Genomic DNA, 17,495 nt, shown 5'->3' with positions numbered 1-17,495 from the left:
CACAAATTTGAACTAAAGGAAATCAGAGCTAAACAATGAAACTTGTAACACAATGAAAACATGGAGATGATGGCGAAACAGCAGCAGGCCTTTGCTTACTTGCATGAGCAGCTCACTCTGCCTGGGTTTTGCCAGCACTGTGCAGGCACACAAAGGAGGACAGGAGATTTGCTTTGGGTGCTACACATAGCAGCAAAGGAGCCATTTTCTTTACAGAGCCTGGCACCAAGCCTTGCTGGGTACCAGGAAACTGACTGACCTGAGAAAGCTAGTCACTCCACACTGTGGGGGAGGACATGTAAGCGCTCACACGCAGAGAAGAAACTGGCATGGATCTTAGCCTCTGCACTATTGGTATCCTGTGTGGGCGCTGCCTGCTCAAGAGCCAGTGACTCTGTTGAACAAAGCACAGGGCTGAGGGAAGAGAACCAACCAGCAGCCACCAAGGAGGCACTGAGAAGATGGTTCCCACATGTTAAACTGAGAAAGGCCAAAGGACAGTTGAATTCAGGCTTGTGAGGAACATAGGCTACAGAGAGCCGTGCTATAACCACAGGAGCACCCTGGAGTACAGCACTAGAGACACCTGTATAAGATTGCTACTGGTGTTACTGGATTAATGAGACTTAGTCCTCACAACAAACACAAGCTCAGGAAAATCACCTCTTCTTTCTAGATGAGGTAAAACTCAAAAGTTAAACATGTGAAGGGCTGCCTAGTGAGAAAAAAATGGAATTTAAACTGGTTTTTTTTTCTGTACAATTCAGTTTCCTTGCACTGTGCTAAAGGAAAGACAATGATACAAGAAACAGGCAAAATAGGGGTTGGGGATTTGGCTCAGTGGTAGAGCGCTTGCCTAGGAAGCGCAAAGTCCTGGGTTCAGTCCCCAGCCCCGGAAAAAAGAAAAAAAGAAAAAGTAATAGGCAATCAAGGAAAGTTCAGTGAAAATACTGAATACTGAAATACAGGCCCCTGGCTCATAGCTGCTCTCAGTAGCTCCCGCGAGACTGGGGAATATGTTCTTCTGTTCACCCTTGGACGGGCATCTGCATCATCCTGAGAAGTCAGAAATGAAACTGCAGATAGGAAGTGAGAAGTATGAGAATGTAACTGGGATAAGGTCTGCAGAAGACGAAGGGGTGGCTCAAAGGTCTTCAGTGGGCCAGTGACAAGGAGAGTGCAATTCTGGAGCTCACAGGCTGCCAGTTCGACGGGGCTAGTTTGCTGAGATGTGTGCAGGCAGAGTGCAGCAATCAGCTGCCGCATGAAGGTCCAAAGTCTGTTGTCAGCGTAGGCTTAGAATCCTGACCAATGCTAAGATTGGCGAGAGGTGGAGAGACCTTCTATGACGTCAGGAGATGGAGACAGAAGCAAAGCACAGTTTGAGGATAAGCTTACAAGACAGGAGCCACGGGTCCTCCATGTTTAGAGAAATCAATCCCACAGGGCAGGAGCAAATTAAAAGCCCATACATCACTAGAAGAAAGTCCACTGAAGAGATGGAGAAGAAGAGAGGAGGGTGGTGAAAAGGGACAAGGACAGAGATATACAAAAAAAATGAGAAAAATGGTGTACAGGGCCTAGGGAAACACCAATCTTCTAGAGCAAATAAAATTGTCTTAAATAACTAAAAGCAAAGGTAAGAAGGTAGCACAATCAAAGTCCATCTTAAAAACAGCACAAGGTTTGGAAATGAAATCTCCGATAATCTCCAAAGGCTGCAACGATCCTCACACTCAGCTCTGGTGGCTGAGTGCAGAGGCTACCTGGCAAAATCCAGTGCTGAGCCACGAGCCAGCCTCACAGGCATCTGCACTCCCCTTCCGAGGGAGGCCAGCCCACAGCAGGCTGCCCATCCCCTGCTTCCCTCCTCTGTTCACATAGGCACAGGGCTTGTCTTGAACTCGGTGGAGTCTTCCCATCTCTCTGGTACACACCGCAGACACTCAATCTCCAGCTAGCCTCACGAACTCACTTAAATGGCAAGTTTTTACATCTGTCTCCCTGTGCACATGAGTTCCTTAAGAGGGCACTATGCCAAACCCATCTCTACATTCTTACCGTCTAGAACACCAGCTGGTGCATAGCAGATGGCAAATGCATACTTGAGCTAAACTACAAGTTTCTACCATGATGACAGAACAGCACAGCAGGTCCTATCTGGAGAACAGAAGAGAAATGGCCTCATTCCAACCACTACATAGCAGTGACATAGATGTGAGTTAAACGTCACAGCATGGGACACTCAATGTCACTCTTCTACTATAATAAGGTGGTATAAAATTAATTCTACCAAGATAAGATAAGCTTTTAAAGGAAGGGGTGCCAGGTAATTACTTCAAGATAGATTTTTTTTTTAATATTTATAGAATGTAACTCTGATCCTTTGCTGCCAGGAAAAGCAAACGATTAACCACGCCAAAGACTGACAACATTTCAGATGTATGCGAGACAGTTCCACCTTTTCAGTCCCCTCAGAAATGGAAGGAGCTAGTTTAACACTTGAAATAAAAACTTTGTCATTTTCCCAAACTAATGATGGCTGCAGAGATAGAAACACTTGGGTTTTCATTAGATTGTGACATGCGGCAGAAATGTGAAACATGCACTCATCCACCAAAGCTGACATGCCCAAACCAGATCCCCTGCCAGCAGACGGTAAATACGAATCCAATTCCTTTGCAGTAGAAAAAAAGAAACCCCACACACTGCAGGAGTAATCCTTCCATTTCTGTCTGCTTGCCTCTGCCTTCTCTTGCACACTGACAAATTGATATGCACTCAAGAATCTCCCCAGTCACTTTGAAATGAGTTTTTAATTATTTTTGTTAGTAAAATTCCCCAGATCATATGCTAATGTTTTACTCCTAATTTTTTTTTCTATAAAAGCTGAATTGAAATTCTGTTAAACCCTAGAGACTAACTGAGCAAGGTACAAACACGTGCACAGACTGTGCAAGGGGAACACAGGAAGAAAGAATGGCTATAGTCACCAAGAACTACCATTTTCTTCCTATCAAGGGCAAACAGGACTCTAGATCCATGCCTCTTTGTGTCTGTGCGCGCGCGCACGTGTGTGTGTGTGTACATGTTAAATAACTCATCCTCTTAACTCTGAGGTGCTGCAAGAGTGAACTAAACACGAAATAAACCAGCCCTGCTGCAAGTGCACATGAGGAGGCTGGACGTTAGCATCAGTAGCATCAGGAGTCCTCAATCCCTCTCCACCTCGTTTTCTCTGAACCTGGAGCTCAGCAGCTTGACTGACTGGCAACAGAATGTCCTGAGGAAACACAAAGCATAGGCCCTGGGCCTGTAGCAGGAAGAGCAACGGATGGCTCCTGCTGCTCTTGTAAGTGTCCCCTTTAAGGAATGCCATGCCCCTCCCACACAAGTACAAGCTCACTACTCCTCTTACAAAACAGAAAAGGAGGCAGGCGTCCTGAAGTTGAACAATGAAGCATCCTCGGTGCTTTAACTTTTGTGGCAGTTATTAGGGACTGCATGTAGTCCCTACACAGGCCGGGCAGATGTTCCACCATGGAGCTGCCACTGCCGCCTTCCTCTGTGCCTTTAAAAAGCCAGTACAGCTGCAACAGACTAAATCTCTCTGTGTGTCCTCAAGATAGGAATTTTAATTTCACTTTCTGTAGCAGGAACTTTAAGTTCAAGAAACTAATGGTGACAGCTTGATTTATGAATTTTGACATATTTCTTGAACTTGGATTATATTACAAAGAAGTGGAATTCGAAGCGAGCCAGATCTTGTCTATACACTCAATCATCAAATCAATAAGCTGTAACTCTGAGAGCACACAGTGCAGGCAAGAGGACACAGACCTGAGACTGAAAATTTCCTCCAGGGCTGGTGGCTCAAGGGGTAAGGGCTCCTGCTTGTGCCTGATGAACTCCACTTGTAGAACCCGCATGGGGAAAGGAAGACCTGACTTACAAAAGCTGTCTTCTTTTGTTTGTCTGTTCACAATTTAAATGTCCATTTAATGTATGTGCGGGTAGGGGTTCCCATACTCTCAGACTGTCCTAGAACACATTGTGGAATAAATATAGAAAATACTTCTCCTCTTCAGTGAATAATGCCAAGAAAAAATTCAACTAGAAAAGCATTTGTGGTAGACCTGACAAGAAAAAAAAAAGTGCTCTCATCCCAAAACAAATTCTCTTACTTCCTTCACTACTTCCTCAAACAGGCCTCACCTAGAAAGACAAGTATCAAGATTACTTTACACTTAGTAAATTCTTATGACACGTTATCTACAAACATATATATATATATATGAGATAGATAGATAGATAGATAGATAGATAGATAGATAGATAGATAGATAGATAGATAGATAGGATAGACAGACAGACAGACAGATATGGGGTCAGCAATATGGTTCAGTGGATAAACAAAACTTAAATGCCACCAAACCTAAGAACCTAAGTTCAAAACCCAGAACCCATATAGTGGAAAGAGAAAACCAACTCCTACAAGTTGTCTGACTTCCACACTCATGCCCTAACGTGCATACACAGACACTCATACTACCCGCTCCCACACAAAAATAAATGTAAGAGAACTTTTTCAGCACGTAGTTGGGAGATGATGAAATGCACTGCATCTATCCACCAACAGCCTGAGGGGAGGCTCAGGTCCGTGGAGAGTCAGAGTAGTGTGTCGGATGCAGCCACACTCTGTCCTCAGGACCCCACAGTGAGTACAGCGGGCTCCGTCTGCAGCAAGGAAGCTGGGAGCAGAACTGATGGTCTACAGTCAGTGGACAGCTGGCCGAGGAGCCGCTCTGTGCTCACTACATTATAGTTGTGTCTGCACTACTGCAAGCCACCACCTAATGTAAGGACGGAAGGAAAGCAGCCGCAGAACACACAGTCATGGAAAGAAGTCCAGATGCATTTACAGTTCAGCAACCCAACACCTGTACAGAATGATCAGCTCAAGAGCCATGGGAAGCCTGGGCACAATGCACTGATCAGCAGCAGACATGTAGAAGAGTTTGATGGAAGAGTTACAGAGAGGCAGAGGCCAGGAAGGAGGAGGTCTGAGGTTGTCAGTAGAGCTGACAACAGATCTAGCCTGCTATGGTAAAGGTGAGCTATAATAAAAATTTCCACATGTCTCTTTGGCTGGTGGTTAATCCTTACTTACCAAAGACAAGTAGAAGCAAAACATAAGCACATGTATACTGAAATACACACCATGATAATCCACATACAGAAACCAACTGCATATGCAGAGTAAGGTAGAAAGGAAACACCACCAAGGGAAAGCACAGTGGAGTAGAACCTGATTCTGGCTGGTCTGAAGTTTCCAAAGGTTTACAACGCTGATCAGCAGCTATTAAAAGAGCAGCTTGAGAACACATGGATGAGAAAAGTGGTTGGAGCCCAGAGGTGGTGGTGCAGGCCTTTAATTTCAGCACTGGGGAGGCAGAGGCAGGAGGATCTCTGAATTCAAGGCCAGCCTGGGGACAGTGAGTTTCAGGACAGCCTGTGTTCCAGGACACAGAAAGGCCTGATCTCGAAAAACAAAAGGAAAAAAGAGAAAGAAAAAGAAGAGAAAAGAGTGTGGGAAGTTCACATGATGCTAGCACAGGACAAGACTACAGAAAGTGGCCCTTCTCGTGGCAGACAGTAAGGACTCTGGAACCCTGGCCTATGCTACAGCTGCTCAACGGAGACATTAGCTCACTCTAATCCAGTCCTTATTCAACCCACCATCAGTCAGCACTGATGGACAATAACTAAGAAAAACAGCCTCGCTGAAACAGCTGGGGCACTGGAGTCCAAGCCGTAAGAGTCTCCAGTCTCCTGGTGCACTAAGCAAGCCCCCTGCTTGAAATCGTGTTACACAGGAGGGGACTGTAAAGGACTGGCCTGCCAGCCTGCTCTGATGTGAGAAACTGAAAGGCTTGCCACACTGCATACAAAAGACACTAAACTGAACCATACAAAAGGGCATAAACTAAGGCGTACACTAAATCAGAATGTATCAAAATATCCTATAGGGCTGCTGAGATGGCTTAGTGGGTAAACTTGCTTGCCACCAAGCCAACATCCTGATTCAATCCACAGGACCTATACTGTAGAAGGACAGAGCCTCCACACATGTACAGTGACATACATGTCCCCAAATACATGCACACTGACTAAATAAGCAGATGAATCTCAAACATAAAAGATGTTCAAAGTTATCTCAAAATTCAGAATTTAGAGGAATTTTAATTTTCAGGGGCAAAGTTGGTTCTTTCATCTAGTCTTTGTTTACAAACGACTCCTTGAGCACAGTCCATATTGTGGCAGTGAACACACAGCAACTTCTTAAAGATTTATTTTCTTTTTAATCATGTGCATGTGAGTGGAGGTGCTGAGGAGGTTGGGGGATGTTCAATCCCCCTAGAGCTAGAGCTGCAGGCAGATGTGAGCCACCTAACATGGGTGGTGGGAACATTCTACAAGAATGGTGCAATCTTACCTGCCAAGCCAGCTCGGTCCAGCCCCTACCACAAATATGTGTTTAAGATAATTGTTATAGGCCAACTGAAGATAATTTAAGATAATTGTTATAGCCAACTGAAGTGGTAGAGGGTCCGCCTGCCATGCACCAGACCCTACGGCATACGCATACGGACAGGAAAGATTTTAAAAGAGCCATTGTGGGAAGGAGGGAAGGGAAGAGGAAAGCAGGGGTGGAGGAGGGCAATGGGGGAAGGGGATGACTAAGAACAAAGCAAATAACATGTGTGCCTGAAATTCCTGGAAACCTATAGCACTGTAGTGTAACTTACATTTGTAACTAAAAATTACAGATCACAAAAGATAAACCTTCCCTTATAAATTACCAGGTAAAATCTTAAAGACGTAGCACAATGAGCAAAACAATTGGCGAATGTGCCTGTATGGTCCCAGATGGTAAGAGCCTCTTCCCTAGAGGACAGTCCTGGACAGAGGCCGAGAGTCACACTGTCCTCGCACACTAAACCTCACACAGTACCAACTTGACTTTAAATGAACTGATGCATGAAACGAAAGCCCTGTGTGCACATATGTCAACACGGGACCACTAGGCACTGGCACCACGTTGGGAATCGCCACCAGGTGGAAAGGTGGCGGGAGGGGAAGAAGGAAGCTAACCGGCATTGCCAGGGAGCCTTTGGCAACAAGGGCATGTACTCAGTCAGTGACAATTTTCTTTGGGGACAAAAAGAAGTACATAAACTGGTTATCTTCCCAGATATTTCAAATAGTACATTTAGCTTTAAGAATTAAAAAAACTTTTTTTCTCTTCAAATAAGGCACTTACTTAGAGAAGCTACAACAATAGTAAAAAGCAGAAGAATGGAAAAGAGAAAGAGTAACCATACATTCCACATTCTATCTAGTCCACAAGGGGTTAAAAGTAAACTAATCACTACAGCTGTAACAAAGGAACACCAGGTAAGTGGAGCAACAGACAGAGCAAGGGGGAAGTTGGGAGGACTCGGCAAGAGAGTTGAGACACTTTTCCAGTTCAGGAAGCAACCTGAACAGTAGACCCACAGCATGACCCATGAAGCGCTGGCTTCCATCACTTCCGAGCAGGTTGTCCAAAGGTGCAAAAGCCAAGGGAGACTCTCCGTCCCACTAACTCTATGTCCTGGCAGTCCTGCTTTGCTCAGAAAGAACTATTCTGGGATGTCCACCCTAGAATACAAGGCCACCTTTCAGATCCTCTCTGACAGGCCTCTGTAAACACAACTGTTAGACTGTGTACCAGTACACATATGTTAGCCCCTACTGACATCACTGTCATCTTCAGAACATACAGCACCAAGCTTACATTCAAACTGACTAAAATTTCAGTACTGAAATCTCCCTGAGCCTTGGTTTCTCCATTAGAAATTGATGGTGACAATTCTTCTGTCAATCTTTTTCAGAGTCATCATGGGCTCTAGAGACCCACTGCAGATGCAAAAGACAGGAAACTCGAAAGGCCACAGGAGTGCCTTACTCAGCTGCGGGGCACTGCATTCCAATGAATGCCATTTTATGACATGCAGAAATCGGGTAGGGCTCAAAAGGCTTCTATGCAGGCTCCAGAGGAACGAGGCGTTGTGTAAAGATTCTACCAAAGTCCCTGTTGTCAATAGCTTGGTGGGTCAGAGGCAAGGTGCCCAGATGTTCCTTATACAACACAACAGAATCCTCTAAGCAATCAAGTGCATTTTTCATAAGCTGTGCCTGCTTTCAAGAGCCCCACAGAGGTCACTAGAGGGAAGATGGCTTGCCTACCCTCAGAGAAGGAGTTTCTCCCTCCTGTGTCTCCCAGCCATGTGTATGAAATTCTGCCTTCATTACAAGTAGTTTCTGGAGATGCTAGAGTGTATAGGCTGGAAAAGCTTACCTGGAGGGAACTCATCTAAGAAGCCTTGGGGAAGCCATTATCCACGCGAAGTGAAGATTTTGCGGTGCTACTGCTTTGAAGTCCCCTGCTCTTATTAGTAGTCTCTTACCCAAAGTAAGCCCCCAAAACTCCCTGGTTCCCCAAGTGAGCTATGGACTCCCCAGGATCATAGTTGGGTATGTTTTTAGGAGCATGTACAGAGGAGATAGTTGTTCCTAGAGAATCCCAGAGGAGGGATTCTCACAGCATTCCTAGAGTGGAACCTGCCTAGGAGGCAAACTCATCAACCAAAGAAGGGCCTAAAGGTTGAGGACATTCACAGTAGATGGAGAAGCGGAGACAAACAGGGATGAAAGAACCACTGGAGTTTTACAGAGAGTTGGATGGTCTGTGGGCTGGGCATCTGTAGGAAGTCTACATTAGAGTGCAGGAGACCAGGAACAGACTTGGGAATTCTCAGGAAAGCAAATCTAAATTCTACTCTGGGCTCTGCCAACACACCCGGGGACAGCCTCTCCTTTGCAGTCCCCAGCAAAACCTGCTGGGCAAGGCTACTGCAGAGGTTAGGGCTGACAAACCTGTAGGAAGACATGGTGCAGCCACACAACCTTAAACAAAGATATCATTCGGTCCTTTCTGCTTTCAGTGAGATGAGACAAATCCCCCTACCCTGGGTCTTTATCTAGTCTTGGAAATATAAAGCCAAGTGTCTCCGTAGGCTCCAATTTGCATAGAAGCCAAACAAACCTATACAACAGACAGGGAATTAGTGACTTACTATAAAGAACTGGTCCCCAAACTTCCACTTCCCCGGAACTGTAATGAAAATTGTTGAAAGCTACTGAACTTTATCCCTTGCAGGAACAATCATCCAGGAAAATATATTTTTACTATCCAACTGGAATCAGGATTGACCTACAAGAATAAAGAAGCTTACAGAACATAGAGGGGGCGGGAGGCAGTAACGCTTTCAGGCTCCAGCCTCTTGTTAGCACAGGAAAGACACTGGGGAAGAGGAATTCTCACACTCAGAATGAACCCTTCATACTCTCCAGAGTGTTTGCTGTATGAGAGAACACACCAGCAACTTCCCGTGGGCCCCAGAGCCCTCCACATAGCGCTTGGGCACACGCCACATTTACTTAGGGTGCAACCTGCTGCTGACTCTAACGAACTATTTCATAAGCAGAAGGGTTACTACATCATGTTCCTGTAAGAGGCCACTCCAAACTAGCAACAAAGCAATCACTGACAAGAGAACTCACCGAAAGAAAGGCGTTTGGGTTACTGGAAAAGTAGTGTCTTATTCTCCATCAACTTTCTTTAACAAAAGTCAGACCAGTAAGTTTCCAGGAGGGAGTCAGAGGTCTTAGATAATGCCTGCTCTATGAGGAGGAATATCCCAATTGTACGCACACTGGACAAAATATAACCAACCACCATGTAACAGAGTGAGAGCTGTTAACAACTGCGACGTATCACAAAGGCTCTCTGGGCTTTCAGTCTTTACCCCATCTTTTCCAGAAGGACGACTTCTACTATTGAATCAAGGATGCACGCTTCCCTACTATCTCTGAGGTAAACTTTCTGTCTTATAGTTTCTATTTTTATTGTATCTTCTTATTCATATAATACATATTGACCATCCAATGTCACAACTTCTCCTTTAAAATCCCTGGTTGCACTCAGCTTCTTTTGATTGACAGTTCTTTTAACAATAGAGCACATGTTCCTGTAGCTCAGGTTCTGGGTGCTAGACACTGTATAAACTATGCTGTGTGTGTGTAGGGGGGGGGATATGTTTGCCCGGAAACCGGGAAAGGGAATAACACTCGAAATGTATATAAGAAATACTCAAGTTAATAAAAAAAAAAAACAAAAAACCAAAAAACTATGCTGTGGGAACTCGAAATTACACGATATTCCTCGGAAGGAGGCTATTTGTATGTTTGCTACTTTTAATGAACACTTATTTTAGTTGACTTAAATATAAATTCTGCAGTCTGACAACTCAGATTTCAGTAATTATTTACCCACAGCTTACCTGCTTGAATCCTGCCAGGTTTCTATGTGACTGAAACATGAGCAAAGCCCTAGTTTGGAAGACTTAGGTCAGGGTACTATTCACCACAGATGCAGGATGCACAAGCCAACGATTTCCCTCACAGTAAAGGCCAGTTTGGGGTTTGGGTTTTTAGTTTTGTTTGTTTGTTTGTTTTGTTTTTTGGTTTCTCTCTCTCTCTTCCTCCCACCCTCCCTCCCTTTCTTTCTTTTTTAAGATGGGGTCTTGCTATACATCCTAGGCTGGCCTTGTAATGAACCAACCATCTGTTTGGTCCTTCCTGGGGCACAGATAACATGTCTGTGTCAACATGCTTGGCTCCATGTTTCTGACATGCATATTACTAGAAAACTTTCCAAACCTGTTAATCATTTTGTTGTTGTTGTTCTTTGTTCGGCTTTTGAGGTTGGATCTCACTACACAGCTCTGGCCAGCCTAGAACTGCACAGAGATCCATTTGTCTCCAAGCCTGGCTTGTCTTTGCTTTTATTTTAGGGACTGTTCCCTACATCATAATAGAGTCTTAAATAAACAGACTTCAGACACACACTACTAATTTACAAGAAGGGAGAATGCCCCAAATACATTCAGGAGAAAAACAATGCAAAAACTATAAAAATACAGACCCTGAAGCAAAAGAATATGACACACAGGAATGGCCAGATGGCTCAGCAGATATAAGCACGTGATGTACAGCCTCTCAACCTAAGCTTGATTTCCAGAATGGATGTTTAAAGGAGAGGACCAACTTCACATGCATGTACTGGCAAACATGTGCCTACACTGTCTTATACCCATACATGTAACACACACACACACACACACACACACACACAACACTAAGAGGTAAAAATTTCAAGTATGATGTACCATGCTTATGTGTAGAAGAAATATGTAATATTCTATTTCATGCTACATATTAACCTATAGATATTCTTTTCAATTGATTCTCTAAAACTCAAGTAAGGACTTTACATGCCCTCTGCCCAGAGGGAAGGTATTCTAAATTGTAACTGGCATATCCTCAATAGTTATATGCGGCACACCGAGAGATAATCTTACTTTGTCTTGGTTTTCTTTATTCTTGTAGCACAGATTTCCAATCAGACGGATGAGGTGAGACTTAAACCCTTCAGTCATGTGTTCGATATCACCCTCTGCTTTTAGAGAGTCGGAGGGACTGAAGATGTTCGTGCTATCTTTTCCAACTGAATGAATCACTCGTAAAACATCTAGAACAAAAGAGTACAATTCATTTTCCATAAGAAATTAGACAGTATCTAAGTTCTCGGCAAACAAACCTAATGATTAACATAGTCAGTGCCTCTTCAATGATGATTTGTGTGGGGACTAAGGAGAACCCTGGCCTGGTGTGCATCAGTTCATCCTCACACTGACAGGAGGACAGCAGCAGTAACGATAACCAGACAGCTTCTTTGCTTTTACATGAATTTTTTAGTCCCAGTTTGAAGGAGGCTGATCATAGCAACTAACCTCACCTGGGCTTTCTATTTATTCACAAAGGAAACTTAGCTAAAAGTTTGCAACTACTTTTTTCTTACAAATTTCAATTGATTTATGCAAAAGCTAATGCAATAACATAGTCAAGAAAGTATAGATCACAACAGGTTTCAGTAATGACTTTTCTCAATGGCCAAATAATCAGACTCAGCCATGATTGACCTTAGCTACATCACAAGAAAAATATTGCTATATACAATGAATACACCAAGCAGCCTATAGAAACAGACAGTCTGCCAGCCTATAGGAACGGGACTTATACATTTTCCATGTCATTTTACTTAATCCTCTGAATAAACCCATTAAATGCAGACATCACTTTGACAATTTTCCATGAAGCATTGGACTCGGAGAGGCTCACTGGGCAGAGATGGACGGCAATGCACATTGTCCTAACTTCATAGCGATTCCCTGTCTGGTAACTTAATCTGATCATCATTAAAAGTATCACATTCTAAATAGAACTCTGTTAGCACATGCCTTTAATCCCAGCACTCAGGAGGCAGAGGGAAGTGGATCTCTGTGAGTTCAAGGTCAGCAGAGTGAGTTTTGGGGCAGTCAGGGCTATACAAAGAAACCCTGTCTTGAAAAACCAAAAAATACAACTCTGGGATGGACTCCTAAGTGACTTCCACAGATCACTGCTAGCTCAACCACATGTGGGTTTAAAGACATCTTTCTTGTATACTAACATCCATGAAAAGGTGCCTGACCTTTTCTTAAGGAAAGCACTGGACACTGACAAGTAGAACCTAGGGTTGGGTATCCATACAAACCAAGGTTCTATTGAACTTAATATGCAAACAGCTTTTGAGTAAAGTTAGTAGTGCCTCAAATAATGGCTTCCTAATCAGAAAAGGCTTCTTGTTTCAAGAGTAAATCTATAATGTGAGTGAAACACTCTTATTTGTTCTCAGAAGTATATCCAGAGAAAATGTATTACCAGATTTTATAAATAAAACTCATGATAAAATAAAACTTAGGAAAATCACCCTTATCATTTGCAAATCCCCATCATCAGTTCACTGCAAACATTCCTCTGAGGTGGCACCATAGGTATTTGCAGAAGGGCCTGCTTCGTCATCACACTGCAAAGCAGGACCCCAGCTCCACAGCAGGGAAGGAACAAGGTGGCCTCAGCTTGGGTGACTCCAGCTGTGATCATGACACTATAATTCCACCCAAGGAAAAAGTTCAAAGACTCTCAAGTGAAAAAACCAAAGGTAAGGGCTTGTGTTTGAACTTATACCACAGAGATTTCCTAACTGAAAGCCCTGTGTGTGCTTGCTCACTCACCAATCACGCGTTCCATCAGGCCAGGAAAAACCTGCAGGTAGCCGAGCAGCTCAGTGTTGGACGTCATTTCACACAAGACATCCAGGAGCCGAATCGTAACCAGTGCTTCCTAAAACGACAAGAAAACCTCCTTGCTAGGAATCAGAATCTCAACTTTGACTGTTAGAAATGACAGTGAGAAAATGAAATGCTCTAACAAATGCTATGTGACACGTCTGTCTGCAGGGAGAGAGAACTGCTGAATGCTCTTGAAGGCTCACTATCAGCACCGTCAAGAGGGCAGGGTCATATGTCATTGCATGTCTTCTTGGAGCAAAGAGACAGCAAAGCTCTTATTGGAGCAAAAGCCTCCCGACAGTGGGATGAATGTTCAAAATTACAAGCTGCACATAACACTTATACAAACACTCTCTTTTTAAAGCATTCTCAGTATCAAAGTTCCACTTTAGAGATGGAAACATTCCTGAAAAACACATTAACTTCTTGTCCATGAAAATCTTGTAAAGTCCTGTGATCTTAAAACAAACCACTAACTTCAAGAACTGACATTAACTCTCTGTGAATCTCAGACTGCATGCAGTGTGTCGGTAAGACGGAAAACATAATCTGAAAATGCTAGCTCAGAGTTACTAATGGTTTCTATGAAACAGAAAGCAAGCCAGGAAACCACCACGTGCCAACTACATGGCATCCCAATGTTCCAATAGATTTTTCAAAGATGTAATTTTCACAGATTTCAAAGCATACTTCTTCAAGTATACATCATTTGACAAAGCATTGTAGCACCTATACATTTAAATCATGAAGATAAAATTCTTCGACAAATGTAAATTTTTTGATAATACCATTCTTTATATTCTTTAGAAAAATTTAAGATAAGTCTTTAATGTAGCTTTCTACAAATCTCAAATAATATCAAGAAACAAGAAATTTTAATGCCTTGAGCCTTTGTTTCAAAGCTTTCACTTGCTGATAAAGGGATAAGAGGAAGCATAGATGCTAAGTGTGAAGTCAGTCTCACAGGTAAGCCCATTAGCTCAGCCGTGCTTCAACAGGCGCTTCCGGTGAGTGGGCACAGCCCAGACTATCTCCTCTACACAAGTCTACTGGAGAATCGCAGGCTGAGTCTGCATAGCACACAGTGTTTGGGATTTTCTTTTAATTTGTTTTCTGTAAACATAAAATTTATTAAAACCCCTCACAAGAAATGCTATGCTGAACATTCTTTGCTGCTATACTGCAAATATCTGCAGTTTTGAACAAATAAATGTGGGTTTATACATTCTTAGAAATCCAACTGTTGAGTAAAAAGTGGGTGCATTTAAATTAGTTTAGCAGTATTTTTAATGGTATGCCAACCCACTAGAAGATTGTTACAACACTTTGCAATTTTTTTAAAAGATGTAATTCATTTTTTTAATTATATGGATGTGCTTGAAGTAGGTTTATGCACATGACAGTGGGTTCCCAGGGAGCCCAGAAGCCTCTTTCTCACTGGTCCGGAGCTGACTGGTTACTGTAGCCTTCAGAGGCCAGGAGCCTCAGGGCTCGGCCTGTTTCTGTCTCCTCAGTGCTGGGACGACAAGAGCACAGCACCACACCTGACTCTTTCACACTGAGTTCTGGGGATCAAATTCGGGTCCCAAAGCTCATATGGCAAGCACTTCTTATCTCCATAGCCATATCTTTATTCTTAGTTCCAAGAGAGTAAGTTTAAAAATCTTTAATTATATATGTGTGTGTGTATCTGTGTGGGTGTGTGTGCAGGTGCCCACAGAGGCCAGAAGCATTGAGTTAGAGGCACAGTTGTGAGCAGGGAACTAATCTTGGGTCCTCTGAAAGAATAGTAACAGGCCATCACTACTGAGCCATCTCTCCAGCCCTTAAGAGAATTTTGTTTGTTTGGTTTTGTTTGAGACATGGTTTCTCTGTGTAGTCTTGGGTGACCTAGAACTCACTGTGTAGGTCAGGTTGGCCTCGAACTTAAGAGATCTACTCTGCCTCTCGAGTGCTGGAATTAAAGGTGTGCACCACACCACCCGGCCAAAAGAATAATTTTTAAGTGATATACCAAAAATAATGTTGGCTTAATAAATGCAAGAATCTTAAGGATGTAAATCAGGGATATGTTAGGTGGAATTAAACTGACTTCCTTTCTGTCAGTAACATGGAGTCCAGGAGAAAACTACGTCTAAATAGTGAAACCTTATTCGACTTTAGAAGAACACTGAGTGGGCCACTGAGAACACTTGGCGGGACAGGTTCTCACTCCCAAACCACACAGCCTAAGCACAACCCCTGATATCAACAGGTTGGAAGGAGAGAAGAGATTGCCCTATGACCTCCACACTCCTGCAGGCACATACACACGCCACACCTTCAGTGCCAAATAAATAAATTAGTAAGAAAATGGTTACAAAATTTGTAAAGGCTAGCTTTAAAAAAAAACAAAACAACCCAGTCAATCTACCTGTATTCAAATGGAAGGAGAAACAGCCCCACGTGTGGAAAAGCCAAGCTGGAGAAGAGCAGTGCACACACCACTGTGAAAAGGAGATGAGGCATGGAGGTGCGAGTGCACAAGGAAAGCCTTCGTACAACAACACAACTGACACACTAATGGCTGTGCAGAACAGAGGTGGGAGCTAGGCAAACCAGAAACCTCCTAACTTTGTTTCACTGACATCAGCTAAAGAACTGTTTACAGAAAAGTGAAATATGAGCAAAGGGCAAAAATATGATCCTTATCAGTCCGTGCAGCAGAGGCACCATCCTCACTCAGTCCGCTACTGCAAAAAGTTGCTTGATATGGGGCTGCGAGGACGAAATGGTTCCAAACTCCTCCACTAACGACAATTCTGAAAGTGAACAGGAATCAGGAAACATAAACCTTCCAAAGGAAAGGTGAGGCTCAGGATGAGTGACTAAGATTCAGTAAACTCAACCATAAACTATGCCAAACAGACTAATCAACCCGGAAATGAGTGGAGCACAGCAAAGGACCAGCATGGACACTGAACACCAAACTACATCCACAAAGAAGCATATGAAGAAAGCTTCAGTGTTTTCAAACTACACAGGCAAAAATCCTCAATAAACACAGCTATTTTTAGTCATAGTCTTCAGAAAACTTTACTAATTGTGTTAACTGTCATGTCTTTCTAAGAAATCATGTATGGCGTGCTGGCCAGTGGCTGGAGGAGACGAAGGCAGAGCCCCGATGTGCACTCACTAACTTCCATGATGACCCTGACAACCAACCAAGAGCCAGGCCGTAAACATCTAGATATGAACAGCAGACTCAGCAGTTAACATCAACCAGCTCCGGCACAGGAGTTGAGATATCCCATGCTATATTGGGATGTTGGTTCAAGAGTCTCCTTCAAGCCTATTTTTTTTTTATTCCCATTTCTATCTCAAAGTATAGTACATGCAAATCAACATATTTCCTCTTCTCTTACAGAAACTACTATTTGAAGGGAAAATATGTTTCTACATAAAAATTAGAGGCTGAAGGGATGGATCACAGGTGAGAGTACATGCAAGCTTGAGGACCTGAGTTTGAATCCTTGGTACCATGTTAAAACAAAACAAAACAAAACAAAACAAAACAAAACAAAACTGCATGTGCCTACAACCCAGCACTGGGGCAGACACAGGGGGACCAAGAGAGACTGGAAGTCTGTCAGCCTAGCCAGAAAGGTTAACTACCAGTTCAATAAGTGACCGTTTCAAGACAGCAAGGTGGAAAACAACAAAGAAAGACACGTGACATCTGCCCTGCTTCATATACACCCACGGACATGTACACATCCCCATACACACACTCTCACGCATGCATGTGCTCCTGCACACGAGAGAGAGAGAGAGAGAGAGAGAGAGAGAGAGAGAAAACGTGTGCGTGCAGGTTAGCAGGTTATCTCACTATAATACTAGAGTTATTTTAACACAGTCTTGTGAACAATTTAAAGTCAGATGTGACTTAACAAATATTGAAGGTTTTTTTTTTTTTTTTGCTTCCTAGAAAAGTAAGTTTTTAAAATTTTTAAATCACACCTCACTGCTCCCCCTGCTGGGATCAAAAGCAACTATCCGCTGAAGGTAAGCCAGCGCTGAGACTTCCTCCTTTCGTCCACCTGAAGGCAACAAAGACAACAGCCAAGTGGCCTTGAACTCAACCACAAAGGGCAGTGCACGCTCAGCGTGACAAAG

The 17,495-nt window shown here is 43.3% G+C and overlaps 1 protein-coding gene across 1 annotated transcript in view; it reads right to left on the bottom strand.

The window, feature by feature from the left end:
• Positions 1-17,495, bottom strand: part of Atxn10 (ataxin 10) — a 123,281-nt gene that overhangs the window by 56,204 nt on the left and 49,582 nt on the right. The window contains exons 8-9 of the mRNA NM_133313.2: positions 13,284-13,392; positions 11,529-11,698 (exon numbers count right to left, since the gene is read on the bottom strand). Coding sequence (NP_579847.1) covers positions 11,529-11,698; positions 13,284-13,392 — 279 coding nt within the window. The remainder of the gene's footprint in view (positions 1-11,528; positions 11,699-13,283; positions 13,393-17,495) is intronic.

The sequence above is a fragment of the Rattus norvegicus genome, chromosome 7, assembly GCF_021556685.1.
Source record: "Rattus norvegicus strain SHRSP/BbbUtx chromosome 7, alternate assembly SHRSP_T2T, whole genome shotgun sequence".
NCBI lineage: Eukaryota > Metazoa > Chordata > Mammalia > Rodentia > Muridae > Rattus > Rattus norvegicus.
Note: the sequence above shows the minus strand (reverse complement) of the source record. Positions and strands in the feature narration are given on the sequence as shown.